The 13,193-nt window shown below is 27.9% G+C and overlaps 1 protein-coding gene across 1 annotated transcript; it reads left to right on the top strand.

The window, feature by feature from the left end:
• Positions 1 to 7,871: 7,871 nt before the first annotated feature.
• On the top strand, positions 7,872 to 12,161 carry LOC107413366 (ACT domain-containing protein ACR10). Its single transcript, XM_048470541.2, has 6 exons — positions 7,872 to 8,533; positions 9,093 to 9,314; positions 10,244 to 10,349; positions 10,658 to 10,991; positions 11,387 to 11,671; positions 11,788 to 12,161. The coding sequence occupies exons 1-6, from the start codon at positions 8,380 to 8,382 to the stop codon at positions 11,929 to 11,931; spliced, it is 1,245 nt and encodes a 414-aa protein (XP_048326498.1). The 5' UTR covers positions 7,872 to 8,379; the 3' UTR covers positions 11,932 to 12,161.
• Positions 12,162 to 13,193: the final 1,032 nt, after the last annotated feature.

Raw genomic sequence — 13,193 nt, 5'->3', positions numbered from 1 at the left:
TATTTTTTAAAATGTAATTATTCATATTTTATGTCATTTATTTTAAATTAATATTTTTAAAATACATCTTGCCATAAAAATATTATATAGATTAGTTGAATATTTCAAAATGAATATTATAGTATTTTTCTACCACTTATTTTATATAATTGTTTGTAATTATTTAAATTATATTTTTGATATTGTTTATTTTAATTTATTAAATCAAATTTTATGAATTATATATTGAATTTTTCTTTTATGTTATATTTCTTTAATGCAAATATTATAAATTTATTTTATTATATTTCATTATATTTTATTCGTATTTGGATTATTTAATTATTTATTAAATTAACTATTTCTTGATTTTTAGGGCATAAAAGATTAGATTTTGCGAAAATGTTCTAAAAGGGGAACCTTTCCAATAGAGTAAATGATGAGGGCTTTGAGAGAAAATATTAATTTTAATTAATTATTATTTATTTACTTATTTATTCTTAATTAATCAAATGTGCTATAATTATCGTTACTATTATAATTGTACAGCAGATAGGGTCACTCACTGAGATGATTAGCATCTCATATTTCTAAATTCCGTTCTCCTAGGTATAAGGATTGGGAGATGTTAATCGTCCGGGGCGAACCCGACGTCTCAGTTCATTGCCGAAAGTCCAAGAAGCATTTCCTCCCTTTTTCCTCTTCATCTTGTATTGCTTCTTTATCTGACATTGTATTAATTTCATATTTACTTGTATAATGCTCTGTATACTGTATTGGACACATTTTATTAAATACTGCATTAATTCCCTGTTATGATTTTAGAGTGCTGTAAATTTGTGGAAACAAATTGTAGTAAGATGGAAGGAATAAGGTGGTGTTTATAGAAGTGTGTTTTCAGTGCAGGAAATTTGTGGTAAGTCCAACCCTTAGGGAAGGTTCTGCCAGATTTTTCATTGGAAGATCCTGTAGGATTTCCCTCGAATCAGGACTTGTCTAGGATTCCAGTGAAGAATTGTAGACGGGTCCTGACAAAACCAATTTAGAGAATCTTCAATAATAAATTTAGATTGCTATTTATGTGAGATAAAAATTAACAATGTTGACATTTAGATTGTACAAATGTATAGGCAAATCAAAAAAATATTTTTCAATAATATTGTGCAAACAAAGTTAATAATGTCTACTAATAAGTTACATATTTTATTAACCCTTTTTTTCTTTTAGAAAAAAAATGATTTTTTTGGGAAAAATTTTGCTTTAAAAAAAAAATCATAATGTCTGATAGAGATTTTAAAAGTAAATATTCATTTTGACAATGTCTAAACCATATTAATTTGACATTTATTCTAGACATTATTATTAGGAAAGCAATTTTTTTGTTTTTTAAAGAAAAATGTCAAAATTTCTTAAAACAATGACATTCAAGCTAATAACTGATTTTTTTTCTTCTTTGAAATAATTGATTTTGCAATCTATGTAGCATAATTATTTACTTGATAAACATTTAACCTAAAAATTGATCTCAATTATTTTGATTAAAACACAATTAATTAATAATGGATATAATTTATTTTTCCCCCTAAAAAAATAATAATCAATAATGATTTTTCTATATATTTTTCTTTTAAAAACGATTATATTCTTAATAAAGATTGCTTTGCTTGTTATAGATATTTCGAATGGTTTGTTTTTTCGAATTATAGATTTTCTGAATAGATAGTTTCTTAGAGTCACAATGTTTAACAACTTTTCACTATTTATTTATTTATTTGTTACATCAATTTGATAAAATAAATAGAAGCATTGAAGATTGTTTTTAAAATAAATATCTATATTTCTAAAGTATTAAAAAAAAATCCAGCAAATATGCTTTTACGGTGCAACGGATTTGTTCAAAGTAAATGAGTGAATATTTTATTTATTCCTCTTTTAGAACCATCATGCTTTCTAAAATATTTAATTATTTGTATTCCTTTCTTTCTTTTTAATTCTTTACTTCGTACGAATCTGTATCTCTTTCTTTAAAAAAAAAAAAAAAAAAAAAAAAAAAAGGTTCTTGATGCATTTATATATTTTCTTTTGATTTTTTAGTAGTTACTGTGAAAGATTGTGATGTCATTACCGTCAAAGTTTAAAATATCTATGATTTCATTAATTGTTTTTTTCAAAATTTTTGTATTTTTGGAGGATCTGTGTAAAGTATTGTATCGATATTTTTGTACTTATTTAGATTTTTTTATATTTAGCTGATCCTTCGAATATTTCATTATCCATATTTTAAGTCTTGAATTATTATTTTTTTATTTGGACAAAATTCTAATCGTTATTATTATTTTTATTTTTAACATTACAAAATTATCTAAAAAAATTTCAAATTTAAAAATTCTTATAATTAGAAATTCATACTTTTATGACAGAAATAAAAATACTCATTAAAGCAATCCTCTTCCTCTTCGTTCTACTTACTATTTTCACTTAAATATCAATATTACATTATCTTTTTTTAATTTGAATTTAACCTATCTTTCCATTAAAAAAATTATTTAAATTCTTAATTAGAGACATAGATAAAAATACTCTAGAGCTATCCTCTCCATTCTAACTCGTCATTTTCACTTAAACATCAATATTACATTATCTTTTTAAATTTGAATTTAACCGATCTTTCCATTAAAAAAGTTCTTTAAATTCTTAGCCATAAATTTTAGACACAACTATAACCGTGGGATCATTATAGGTGTGGTTTGAAATGCCACTGACCCCTACCTTTCACCAACTTGTTTGACTGCGGACAGTATGAAATTACTGAAACAGTCCTCTTGGAGATGACGTGTTCTAATGCGATTGGTACTTTCCAAATTAAGCGAAAGAGAAAGGGTAGAAAATTGGTGTCGTCGACCAAGGAATAGCTGGTGGTTTGGAAGTTTATTAAAAGAAACTTTGACACGTAGACTTTGTGGATAAGAAGAAGATAAATGGGTCCCTCATTGACTGAAGACCCACCCACGAATTTACTGTTAATGAATCGCGTTTCTATAGTACTCAAATATCGTTGATCGCCTTCCAAGTTGTCCGGAAACGATAAATTGGTTACTTTCTAGGAAAAATCTACTTCGCTAGGTGTTTGGAAGACTTTTACATCAAAATCCGGAAGCATCTTGAAATAAAATAGACAAAAATTGGATCCGACCCGTTTCGACATTTGAAAAACAAATAAATACAGGGAATTTTGTTTGATAAGAACAATAAGGGATCAGTTTTTTTTTTTTTTTTTAATTTTTAATTTTATTCTTTTTCTATTTTTTCGGACTACAAGTTTCAAATGTAAATAGCCTAGCTACTCTGTTAAAGAAAACGTGCTAATTTTTTTTTAAAAAAAATTTGCAATAGTCTGTGCATTTAGTTTGTAACTCAGAATTTTAGGAAATTTGTTTCTAAATAATATTTAATACAAACATTAATTAGCAATTAAACTACAATATTTCCTTTCTAAAATCTACCCTGTTTGAAATGCGAAGGTAAATTGAATACAACTGAAGTATTTAAAATTCAATCAAATTAAAGTTGATTAAATTTAAAATAATCTAATTTAATTCGATTGGATTTATAATAGTCCAATCAAACATTTTTCTATTACATCATAAGCATGTGCCATAGAAGTCTGAAATGGAAAAGAGAAAATTTGCATACAAGTGGATGAAATATCCAGGGAATATGAATTAGGTTTAAGCAAAAAAAAAAAAAAAAAAAAAAGGTTTGGCCTATTAAATGTGTTACATTTCCTAATAAATGTGCATGCAACTCCTATATTATCTCTGTCTTTTTCTTTCTTTCTTTCTTTTTTTTTTTTCCTTTTATCTTTCCTTTTTAGCTTACTTCTTTGTTTTTCCTTTTAATTTCTTATTTTGTCTCTTGTTTTTTTGTTCTTTTTTTTTTTTTTTCCTAAAGATAGATCTATATCTTTGGACGATATAATAAAATGCATGCATTTTTTTTTAATTTTTTTTTTTTTAGCATTGGAGGTGGAAGATTCAAATATATTATGTAAATAATACTATATTACTAATTAATTTTTTATTTCAAAAGTTTTGAAAAATAAGATAAAGGAAGAAAAAATTATTTCATTTAGTATTCAAAATAAAATATATGATTTATATGAATAGAAGGAATACTGTTATAGTAGTAGAATAAATCAATCCATTTGCCTTATGAGAAAAAAAGAAAAAGAAAATAAAATAAAAAAATCTTTTCATTTGCCTTAATGCCTTTTCTATACTTTTAGAAGAAGCTAGCACATCTATGTATATGTGTTTTTCCTAAAACATAAAGTGTTTATACTTTTTGGGTTAACTAAATTTTGATACCCTCAGTTTTTAAAATTTTGTAATTTAAGTTTTTTATTTTTTTTATTTCAAAATTTTTAATTATTTAATTTTTAAAATTATTACAATTTGAAAATTTAATAGTTGTCTTATATGCTTTTTATTAAATTTCAAATTAGAATATACAAAAATATTAAATTTAAAAATTATTTTTAAAAATTTGTATTTTCAATATTTTCTAATTTGATTGATAATTTACCTATTAAGTGACATTTAAAAAAAAAAAGCATTAAAGTGTAAACTTTTGAAAATAATTTTAATGTTTTACACTTTATTATCTTTTAATTTAAAAATTAATACAGTTTAATATCAATCACATCAAACATAATAAAACATCCTAATTAAAAGCTAAATGAAATTCAAATTTTAACAAATTAAAAAATTTAAAGTTAAATTGTTAGGTCAAAAGGTTGTTGGCTTAAATTACAAAACTTTGAAAACTGCATATACCAAAATACAATTAACAATAACAATTTAATTCAAACATCGACACAAAGTGCTACAAATGAAAAGTACTTTAGAAACACACATAAAACACTACCGATTAAAAAATACATAAATTAAAAAAAAAAAAAGCATCACTGATTAATAAATACATAAGTGAGCCAAAAAAAAAAAAAGAAATAAAAAACGAACACACATGTCCGATTAATAATTGTTAAGGGCCTAAGACATAATTTTAGATTATATATATATATATATATATATAGTAGATTCGTCTCATAATGATGGCAATTTGCTTTTTTAAATTAATTAAGTACATAAACTAAGATTCTTAGTGATGTGTGAATGGACAAAAAAAGATGGAGAAGAGCAAGTTGTAATTTTAATTTAGGTAAAGGTGCAAAGTACCAGCAACTACCTTTACGTCCATTAAACCAAACAAAGGAGTTGTAGTTAAATACTACACATTTTATAATCAGGGTTAACTATGATGCAGACAATGCACGATTCTGATTGAACTTAGTAAGTTTGAGATTTATTAATGTTTATAGCCCCAGTTCGTTGAAGTTGATGTGAAACACATCCAAACGCAAACAAATTATATATGCCATATACCCATTTTGGTGACAGTTTTGAGAAAATAATGTGCTTACTAACTTTCTCATGCATAGAAATTGCACCAGCTTAATATATTTTTTATATCTTTATTCTTCATTTTCCCTGTCATATATCTACTTTGCATATATATATATATATATATATATATATGTATAGTTGGACATTAGGAAAAAATAAGGATATATAAAAATATTTAATGAAAGATAAATATATTTTTTTATTTTTTATTTTTGTGGCTGACATGATAAATTAGGGAAGGAATGATTTTCTAACTCAAGAACTTATCTTACTTAAAAAAAAAAAAAGAAACCTAGCGCAAGGCCTTATCCGACTCAAAATGTTAACACTAGATCATGGTTATATGAATTGTCCACATGGGAAATTACTTTTGATCATGTTATTTGAAACTGATATTTTCTGTAGGACAAAAAAAAAAAAAAAACAGACAAAGAAACACAAATATATATATATATAAATTATACAGTACAGATAATTTACATATAAATTTGTAATATTAATGATGATTTTTTAAAAAATTATAGTTAATATTGTAAATCCGCTTCCGCATCTGCACCATAAACAGATTATATAATAATTATATCTAAATTAATATGAAACTGAGGGAGATTTTTTCTGACTATACCTTGTTATAAAAATATTTGTTCGACTCATCATATTTTTTTAAAATCTCTATCATCCCTCTTTAAAGATAGTTGTTCTGATTAAATTAAATGAAACGTTATTTTTTCTTCAAAATCAAAGTGACATACGTTCAGTTCAATGATCACATTAATTAGGCTACTTAGCTCATAAACGTAATTTAATGTATATGCACACATGTTAAATAGGAAACGCTTAATCTAAGTTAGGAATTATTCCTATCTTGTTTCTTCTACTCAAGAATCTAATTCGAAGCCTCAAGGCCTACCTTACATTTTCTTCTTCTTCTTCTTCTTCCTCTCTTTTTGGGTGTTTTGGGGCATCGCCAAACAACGGGTTATAGTTTTTTGTCATTTTGCCAAGACAAAATTTCTCATTTTTTGAGAAGAATCTCACGTGATTTATTTTATCAATTTCATCGATTATAATAAATTTTCTTGAAGTTTTCAGAAGAAACAATAAAAGAAAGTTTCATCGATCTTCGTATTAGTTGTCTTTAAGTGAAACAATTAATTTATAATTAATAAGTTTGAACTAGATTAAAGTTTTTTAAAAGTAAATAACTATGCAATATGTAAACTTTTTGTAACACGTGTAATTAAATAACTTTTTTTTTTTTTGGGTGAATGTGTAATTAAATAACTCAAACTCATCACTCGGTAGCTGAAATTTTTTTATTCCTACATTAGCGAGACTAAATATAATAGTTTCTTCGGAGTTTATTAAAAATAAATAAATAAATAATAGTCTCGTCAGAGACTCTTACATTGGCGATGAGTGTTTAATGTTTGTTGCATCTGAAGATAAAAAAAAATTCTCACCATCTAATTTAACATATATGTCCAAAAAATTAATAAATAAAAAGATTATAAAATTTTGTCCAAATAAATGTAGCAATTTCGTGATAATTCTAGAATTATCAAACATAGCTACTTAGCAAAATTTTAGATATCAACTAATATGTATATGTTATTTATTGTTGTTTATTTGAATTGTTTTGTTACTTGCTTAAAATAATTTTTTTTTTGCTTATTTTTAAATGTGTGTCACATTTATTTCCTTAATAATGTCACATCTTTTATATTCAAATTTTAATAGAGAAAAGAACAATAACATTTGTGTTGAACATGCTTCCTGATTAAAAAAATAATAAGAAGAAGAAAAAGAAAGAAAATAGAACATTTTGTTTTTTTTTTTATTTTTTAAATTCGTATTGTGAATTTCGAATTAAATTTGGAAATTTGGTTGCCTTATGTAGAAAAAAAAAAAAGATTCCACATGTGAAAAATACACAAAATTAACCTTAAAATTTAATGTAAAAATTAAAAAGTTTTTAAATTAAATTTTATCAATGTATCTATAATTTTATTAGCAAGCTATTTTAGAAGCTATTTTTGACATAATGAATTGAAAAGAGAAGAAGCCATTTTTGACATAAGGCTTAGGTAATAGTATGTCACCACCCTACAACTTCTCATAGAGCTTACTTCCACTCACAAAAACATAGGCCATAGGATGGTGGTTGGATAGTGAGAAAATGCAATATAAAATATATTGCTTGGACAAAATTTAAAGATAGAAAAAAAGGAAAAAAAAAGAAAAAGATTCCCACACTTATATTTTATGGGTTAATATTGATTTAATTTTTCCATAGTATAATTTATTTTGATAGCACATGGTATTAAAGGGTTAAATAATACACAAAATTAACAAAAATGTTTTGATAAAGCATTTTCTTACCAAACTTGAAGTTTCCTTGATTTGGGAGAATAGATAGAAAAACCCGGCCTTCTTTTGTTTACTCGGAATTTGGAAACCCTTAAACCTTTTTTCACAGACGTGGACACATGACTATACCACCAAATCACCACGTTTTCAAACAAACAATTTTTTTTTTCTTCTCTGGAAAATCTGAAAGCTGTCACTTTCCCATCATTAAATAGGAGAATTTGGGAAACTTTGCAGGGGAGGAAAAAAAAAAAAAAAAAAAAAAGGGACAAGAAAATGGCCGTAGAAAACGAGTAAGAGAAAAAAAAGAAGAGGAGAGAGAATTTCTGATCCCCCATTTCACTTTTTCGTTTTCTGTCTGCATTTGGCGGAATCTACAATCTTGAAGCTAAGTAAACAGCAAATTAGAGAGTGTCTTGGAGAGTACCCATCTGGGTCTTTGTCATTTTTTATCCACTGGGTTTCTGAGTTTTTGGAGAAAGAATAAAGCTAAAAAAAAAAAAAAAAAAAAAAAAGAGTGAGAGGCAGAGCAGAGTATATCTGAAGAGAAAGAAAGAAAGAAAGGATGGGCGTTTTGCATGAGGATTTGGTTCTCATTAGCCAAGCAGAAAAACCAGGAGATCCCACTGTGATTACTGTGAATTGCCCTGACAAAACTGGTCTGGGTTGTGATTTGTGCAGGATTATATTGCGGTTTGGGTTGAGCATTTGCAGAGCAGGTAACAATTTTTGGCTCTTATTTTTTATTTTTTATTTTTTTAAAATTTTTTTTTTGGTTTGGGGTTGCTTTTCTTTTCAATTTTATCGAATCATTTTGAGCTTTTTAGTAAGTGGAATTCGGGATTTATATATAACAAATTGGAGGAAGAAAATGTTCACTGTTGGGATCTGGAGCTCTTGGTAATAGAGGTTAAGAAGAAGGGGTAATTGTAGTTTTCTGTTTTTTTTTTTTTTTTTTTTTTTTTTTTTTTTTTTTGGTGCTTGAATTTTATGGAAAATTTTGATGGGATTAAAGGTGTAAAGAGAAATGGATAATGGATAATGGATCGTTCTGTTATTTTTGTTTTTCTGTCTGCAAAATTTTCTAAAAAAATTCAGGAGCGAAGTCTAAATGGGTTTTTCTGATAGCATCATTTATTCTGTTATATTTATCGTAATATAGCGTATAATTAATAATCCCTATTGTCATTTAAATTCTATGAGTTTTTTTTTTTTTTGGGATAAAGAATTCTATGAATTTGTTGGTGATTATGTTTTTATGTTATTTGTGCGGAGAAGATTTTTCGACGGATGGGAAATGGTGCTACGTCGTTTTTGGGGTAGTGGGTAAACCAAACACAAGATGGAGCTTATTGAAGAATAGGCTGTTGGAAGTATGTCCATCTTATTTTTCCACATCAGGAATATCTTATTATCGGCTGGAAAACCAGCAGCCAAAGCCATCAGATGTGTTCCTTTTGAAATTCTGGTGCTCTAATGATCGGGAAGGCTTATTGCATGGTAATCCTTAAATTTCCTGAAATGTGATTTACATAAGAAAATTGTGTGCTTTCTTTGAGATTGCTTCTTTCTTTATAGGTTAAGCTTTTTCGCTTTGAGTTCCAAATATTAGCTCTCTTGAATGAAATTTTGTATATGTATATATATATATATATATATATTCGTTAGAACTTTGAAATTGGTTCTTTATTTGTAGTTTTAAGCATTCTTTATCTGGTCTTCCAAATGTAAGCTCAATGGAATTAAGTTGTGTGTGTATAGGAGGTAACATGCCTTTCCTGCAGATGGATTTTTTCCCTTTAAATACTAAATTAAGATGGAATGTGTTGTTATCCAAGAGATGTAATTTTATGACAGCACTTCTAAAGTCAATCGAAGACACCACCACTACTTTTTATGGTTGATTTTTTTTTTTTCTTTGTTTAATTACAAATATTGTTTAGATCTTGGGATGGTTTATGCATTTAACAAATATAACTGTAGAAATTGGTCTGCTAGAGGAAAGGAGAATAACTCAAGTAGTATTTACCATTTTTCTTTTTTATAATGGATTGGTATTCCAATGAAACTTACTAAAGATGTCACTTGTTCTTTGAAATGGATAGGAAATCTATCCTTATATGCTTCCTTCCCTAGTTTTAGTAACTTCTTTTCCATTGCAAGGGACAACAATCAGTCTCTCTCTCTCTCTCTTCTTTTCTCTTTCATTTTTCTTTTTGACATAAAAAACATTCCTCTTAATGAAGAATTTTCATGTATGCATTTTGTTGTCTCTGTTACATTACTTTTGTTTGTGTCTTCTGTTCCCCAATAATGATCACTTTCATGAAAGCATCTTGATATTTGAACAAAGAAAATGGCGTATGGAGCTATATTTTTTATTTGACCATGACTTCTTTTTTCCTTTTCTGTTTTTGGGGATTCAATAGATGTCACCGAGGTTCTTTGTGAGTTAGAGCTAACAATAAAAAGAGTGAAGATATCTACTGCCCCTGATGGGAGAGTGATGGACCTTTTTTTTGTTACAGATACCAGGTTTGTCATTCATGATCTTCTTTTGCATCTTTAGTGATGCTGCTGCGTTGTGGCTTCTTTCTGCTTTCCAGTTGATAACTTCTTCTTCTTCTTCTTCTTTTTTTTTTTTTTTTCCTCTCTCATTAATTTCCAAAAAAGAAAACGAAAAGAGTGAGAAAGGAACAGGATCTAGTTTTGTACATGGATATTTAAATCTTCTTTTAGTTGAGAGAGAGAGAGAGAGAGAGAGAGATTGGAGTTGCTAGTAAGATCATTATGGCTTCCTCTTTGGATTACAATTAATCTAGTTTTGTTCATTTTTGAAACAGAGAACTTCTTCATACCAAGGCAAGAAAGGATGAAACCATCCATTGTCTAAAAGCTGTTTTAGGAGATGTCATGATAAGTTGTGAAATTGATATCGCTGGTCCAGAAGTCACCACATGCTCACAGGGTTCTCCATATCTTCCATCTGCAATCAGTGAAGAAATGTTCAGTTTAGAGCTCTCCAATAGACACCTAAGTGGTTTCACCTCTAACCCAATTTCAGTTGCAGTGGACAATACATTCAGCCCATCTCATACACTAGTTAAAATGCAATGTCAGGATCACAAAGGTCTCATCTATGATATAATGAGAACCTTGAAGGATTACAATATCCAGGTACATCATTTGAATTCTGAAAAACTTCTCAAACTTTATTTTAAGTATTTTACTACATTCTTTTTTTGCATGTTGAACCTTTCTGTGGGATGAGCATGGGCATTTTGTCATGAAAATGCTTTTTTTTTTTTTTTTCTCTGTCAAAAATAGAAATTTTTATCTACCTCTAATTTGAATCTAATTTGGTTTATATGAAATTCTGGAAATCTTAGAATTCAAATTTATAAGTCTTGGTGCTATGGTACCTTACTGGGATATGTCAGAAAAAGTAGTGGAAAATTATATATAGATTCAGTTGCAAGCTTTGCTGATTGTGAAGTATTTGAAAATCTATGTCTCCTTTAGGTGATACCTTTTAGAACTGATCAAAACATGCAACTTATGGTTGGTATCAGATTTCATATGGACGGTTCTTTGCAAATACAAAAAGAAACTGTGAGATGGATTTGTTTATAATGCAATCTGACAGCAAGAAAATTGTTGATCCCAACAAGCAAGATGCATTATGCTCTCGCCTAAGAATGGAGCTTTTGCGTCCTCTTAGAGTAGCTGTGGTAAGTCGTGGTCCTGATACTGAGCTGCTGGTAGCTAACCCTGTGGAGTTGTCAGGCAGGGGTCGTCCTCTTGTTTTCTATGATATTACTCTTGCCCTCAAAGTTCTCGACACTCGAATCTTTTCGGTACCAACTCTTGATCAACTTTTTTAGTTTCTTTGCCTCTATGATATCCTAATGTTTCTTTCAGCTCCTTCACTGTAATGTCTAACGATACCATTCATTTTGCTTTCATTTCACAGGTTGAGATAGCTAGACACATGATCCAAGATCGTGAATGGGAGGTTTATCGAATCTTACTCGATGAAGGGGTTGGTTTTTCTGTGCCGAGGAATAAAATTGAAGAATATGTAAGAAACACACTGATGGGTTGGGACTCGAAGTAAATAAATTTGGTCACTACTTCCATTACTGTACAGCCTCATTTCTTAACCTACCTTTTGCGGTCGACCGCAACTATATGCTAACTGCTTATGTTACAAAACATCAAATGTTTTATGCAAATGGCTAAGCTGTTTTGTAACCTCAATCTTCTTATATGTCACCAACACGATACAAACTTGGCAGTTCCTGCTCTTGCTTAATTAGATATAAAATAGTTCAGCTTTTTGTTATACACCTTCTTCTTAATCATCCTTTTTGTTTTTCTGGTGTTCTCTCTAACTTTCACTATGGCTTATTTTAATATTTTTTTTGATTCTTAGATGACAATTTTGAACAAATTTGGAATGTGGAATTGCAGTTTAGTTTTTGCTTTGGAAAGCATGGTGCTTGTGATGAGAGAAGCATGTGAAGAAGGTCCTACTGGACTTCACATGGTGCTTTTGTGTTTTGGCTTAATAACAAATTTTATCTTAGGTTTCTTGCAAGTAACGTGGATACCAAAAATAGTTATTGGGTGTATATTTTAAATTTCTTTGAGTTGAGGTGTTTTATGGTGAGGAATTTTAGGCAAGCCATTTTCCTAGGAATCAGGATTAGCACTTTGATGGTGTAACTTATTGTTGACTGTTAACAAAGTAAATAAAAAAAAAATATATTGAATCTTTTTGTTATTATTATTTAATATAGTTTCTTAGACGACAAATGTCAGGGAAATTTACATCAATATCTCCTTCTGTTAGTTTTTCAGAACTCCTTTGTATTTCAGAAATTATAGAAAAATCCATTTACATTTTATTTTTGTTTGAATTTAACCTGTATTTTCAACATTATTTTTTTTTTTTTTTATAAAATTTGTACATACAAATTGAATGTATAAAAATGCTTAAACCAATGACGTACAGTTAATTTTATTAACAACATTCATATGAAAATGAGACAATTTATATTGGTAGGCAGGAAACGAAAAGGATGTTATTGTAATTTTTTTTAAACCAAGACTTTGAAAAAACAATGAGGTCATTATGAACTTGATCATGGCGTTTTGGTTTTGACATCATTTGCTGCGGGCGGCCTTCCTTGCCTACCAGCACCTGCCTCCTATAAACAACAAGAAGGCCGTTAGCCAAAAAAAATTGTATTAAATTTTTGGTTTTGAAGTTGTTTTGTCTACATGGTCAAACTAATACAAGTTTTATATATTTTTCTTTCTTGGGTGAATAATACAAGTTTGAACTTGAAAATTATGTATAACTTCAAAATATTA

Source organism: Ziziphus jujuba, chromosome 8 (genome assembly GCF_031755915.1).
Source record: "Ziziphus jujuba cultivar Dongzao chromosome 8, ASM3175591v1".
Lineage (NCBI taxonomy): Eukaryota > Viridiplantae > Streptophyta > Magnoliopsida > Rosales > Rhamnaceae > Ziziphus > Ziziphus jujuba.
Note: the sequence above shows the minus strand (reverse complement) of the source record. Positions and strands in the feature narration are given on the sequence as shown.

What these genes read in the sequence shown, in the direction of transcription:
- LOC107413366 (XM_048470541.2), top strand. Translation starts at nt 8,380, where the DNA reads ATGGGCGTTTTGCATGAGGATTTGGTTCTCATTAGCCAAGCAGAAAAA. An exon ending in TGAAGGATTACAATATCCAG is followed by an intron (nt 10,992 to 11,386) that starts GTACATCATTTG and finishes GGTTGGTATCAG; the next exon opens with ATTTCATATGGACGGTTCTT. An exon ending in TCGACACTCGAATCTTTTCG is followed by an intron (nt 11,672 to 11,787) that starts GTACCAACTCTT and finishes TTCATTTCACAG; the next exon opens with GTTGAGATAGCTAGACACAT.